Source organism: Bison bison, unplaced genomic scaffold (genome assembly GCF_000754665.1).
Source record: "Bison bison bison isolate TAMUID 2011002044 unplaced genomic scaffold, Bison_UMD1.0 scf7180017864142, whole genome shotgun sequence".
Classification (NCBI taxonomy): Eukaryota; Metazoa; Chordata; class Mammalia; order Artiodactyla; family Bovidae; genus Bison; species Bison bison.
The window spans coordinates 497528-500531 of NW_011494714.1; the positions used below are offsets into that span (position 1 = coordinate 497528).

At 43.3% G+C, this 3004-nt stretch overlaps 1 protein-coding gene across 1 annotated transcript in view; it reads right to left on the bottom strand.

Moving 5' to 3' along the window:
* The window catches only part of ZNF609 (zinc finger protein 609), a 176609-nt gene extending 174548 nt beyond the window's left edge, over positions 1-2061 (bottom strand). The window contains exon 1 of the mRNA XM_010840187.1: positions 3-2061. Coding sequence (XP_010838489.1) covers positions 3-563 — 561 coding nt within the window. The 5' untranslated portion in view covers positions 564-2061. The remainder of the gene's footprint in view (positions 1-2) is intronic.
* Between the last annotated feature and the right edge of the window lie 943 nt (positions 2062-3004).

Below are 3004 nucleotides of genomic sequence, written 5' to 3' on the forward strand. Positions count from 1 at the left end.
GGCTGGAGGACCCCAGGATCCTTTTCTGCACAAGTCCCCACTCCTTCGCTTCTCTCCTTCTTGCTCTTAGACGAGCTGTTCTCCTTCTCCTTTTTGGAGCCCGCTACACTGCGGGATGCCTTAGCCGCCTTCTCTGAGCCCTTGGGAGCAATAGCAGCAACCAGGCTTCCTGCATTGGCACCATCTCCTGAGCGTCCCTGTACCTCTTTCTTGCTAGCTGCCCCCTCACTCGGAGTGAACAGGGACGTCCCTGGAGTGGGTTTGCTAGTGTCTTTGCCACTCTTATTCCTTTTGGATTTGGATTTGCCTTCCTTTCCTTGAGGACCTGGCACTGGGGTCACAAACTTGATGTTGTCTGGCAGTGTGGCCACAGCATTGGGAGCTGGTATCCCCACCTCCTTTGAGCCTGACATTTCCAGTTTCTGCTGGTCCTTTTCCAGATCGGCGTCCAGGTCAATGATGAGATTCCCTACTCCAATGTCCCATTCATCCCCACTGTCGTATGTCTCAACCGGGTTTGCATCCACTCCTTTCCCTCCGGAGGCTCCACTGCTCAAGGACATCTTAGAGTCAACGTCCCACCTCAAGATTCAAGGCTCTTCCTTGCCCCCAGCTTTCCTAGTTTCAGCTTCAGCTACGTTCTCAGACCTGCCACATTGGTCAGTACATGCCCAGTGGACAACATCATTGCTGGAAAAAGAAAATGTAAAGAGCTGTTAAAGGAAACAATACAGGCAAAGAGACAGCCTGAAATAAACTCCCACACAAGACAGTCCCTTGCGAGGTGGCTATCACATCACAATGGACAAGACAAACAGGTTCAGTTGTATTTCCAACCAAGTCACTTTGGATCAAGGAAAAAGCTAATTCCCACTCCATCTCCCCAGGGGACAGTACAATATTTCCAACTGCCTGGAGAGTCTGTGCTAAGATTTAACTAGGAATCTTCTAGTTTCCCATTCCCAAGAGACTGATTTCTACTACCACTGCCAGCTGGCAATCTTCCCTCAGTCAATACGGGCCCTGGCACATCCCCCAGCACAATTTTACTCACATCACTTCCCATACTTCTTCTTGAATTATCAGAGATTTAGAACATTGCCTAGCAAAGGCTAAATCCCTCTACTAACAGGACCTGTTCCTACTAAAAATAATATGGGGCAGGGGGAGGGTATCTAATTGTAGGTAAGCAAAAGAGAAAAGTAAACAGGACTGGGGAAAAATACAATATCAGGATAGGGACAAAAACTGCAATTAGAGGAGACAATCCTCAAAGAGGACTTAACCCATCAGCTTACATTCAGTTAAGCCAGCGTTATTAAACTCCAGGTTTCAAATTATGTCTAAATAGCAGAATTCAATGTAATCTTTCCCACTAAAATCCTCATGAAGATACACACACACTCACACAGAGAAAAAAATGTTACCCTATCAATAACTGAACAGTACTAAAAAACTTAATGCTAGAATGTGGTTTAAGTCTCCCTATTCTTTTAAGACTGATGACACTATATTGATAAACATCAGGGCCTCACAACATGGAACAGAGATAGCTAAAAAGAGGGGTGGTTGAAGTGGGTGGTAAAAAAGGAAATATACATATTTCCTTGGGGAGTGTACCATCTCGAAAACCTGACAGCCAAAATATACCATCGAGGTATTACTTTATGATGAAGCCAAAGAATTCTGTTCTTAATTACTCCCTTGTTTACCATCTTTCTATGTGCATTTAGAAAATAACCCTCAGAAGATGGCAGAGCAGAAAGAGGAAACCAGAGGGGGCGCGATGAATCCTATGAAGTAAATATCTAACAGGTAAATGCTATAGATAGAACAGGGATAAGACAAATTGTACTTTTCCGCCTTCTCTCTCAAGGCAGTGTCAAAGAACCAGGGTTCAAGAGAAACTGTTCAAGAGAAGATGTCACCCTAGGAGACCAGCGCTAACTGGGATTTAAGAGAGAAAGGACTGCACTTTAATCTGCCATTTGGCCACAGATCTGAGAAGAAAATGAGTAGTGATAAAGAACCCACCTGCCAACAAGGAGGCATAAGATGCAGGTTTGATCCCTGGGTCGGAAGAGCCCCTGGAGGGGGCATGGCAACCTCCTCTAGTATTCTTGCCTGGAAAATCCCATGGACAGAGGAGCCTGGTGGGCTACAGTCTCTAGGATCACAAAGAGTCAGACAAGACTAAAGCGACAGCACACACGCACTGAGAAGAAAATACATCCTTTAACCAAGTAGAGAGCTTAGTGCAACAGCACCTGACCACAGTTGGCACTGAGTCCACATAGATCTTACTTCATAAAAGGATGAACAAAAACCATGAGGGAAAACATAGGAACTATGAAACAATGTGACCCGCACGGTAAAAGCAACATAATCTCTGAAGAATTAGAGAAATGACACCACCAAAAATGATCTAAAACTCTGAAGAAATTTTTAGTAAAATGCTTGGAATTCTCTATGCTATCTACTGATTCATTTAAAAAAAAAAATGTATTAATTGCCTACTAAGTCCCAGGCACTAAACTATGCGCTGGGAATACAACAGAAAATGAGAGTTAATAAGGCAGTGAAACACAATACTGAAAACAATTGTATTATGAAGGGCAAAGAAATGGGAACGCCAACTGAATCTGCACTACAAAGGATTATTAAAGCATAGTTCTGCCCAACATCATAATTTATCACCTCTTCAATCTCTGCAACTGTTGTGAGGCGTAGAGCACAACCCACATTCACCTACCACTGACCCTCTTTCCCCTGGAGCTGCCCCATCATTAGTATGTAATGTAAACCATTAGAACAATCCCATGCTTTTTTATTCTTGGAAAAACAACAGAACTTTCAAAAGACCTTCCTCTAAAAAACAAACAAAAACTCTTCCTCTACAAAACAGGATGGTAATGAAACAGAGACTCTGGAAGGGTATATAAAGGAAAGAATATAAAGTACAAGAAAATGTTAGAGCTCACTGAGAGCTCCTGATAGTTCTCAT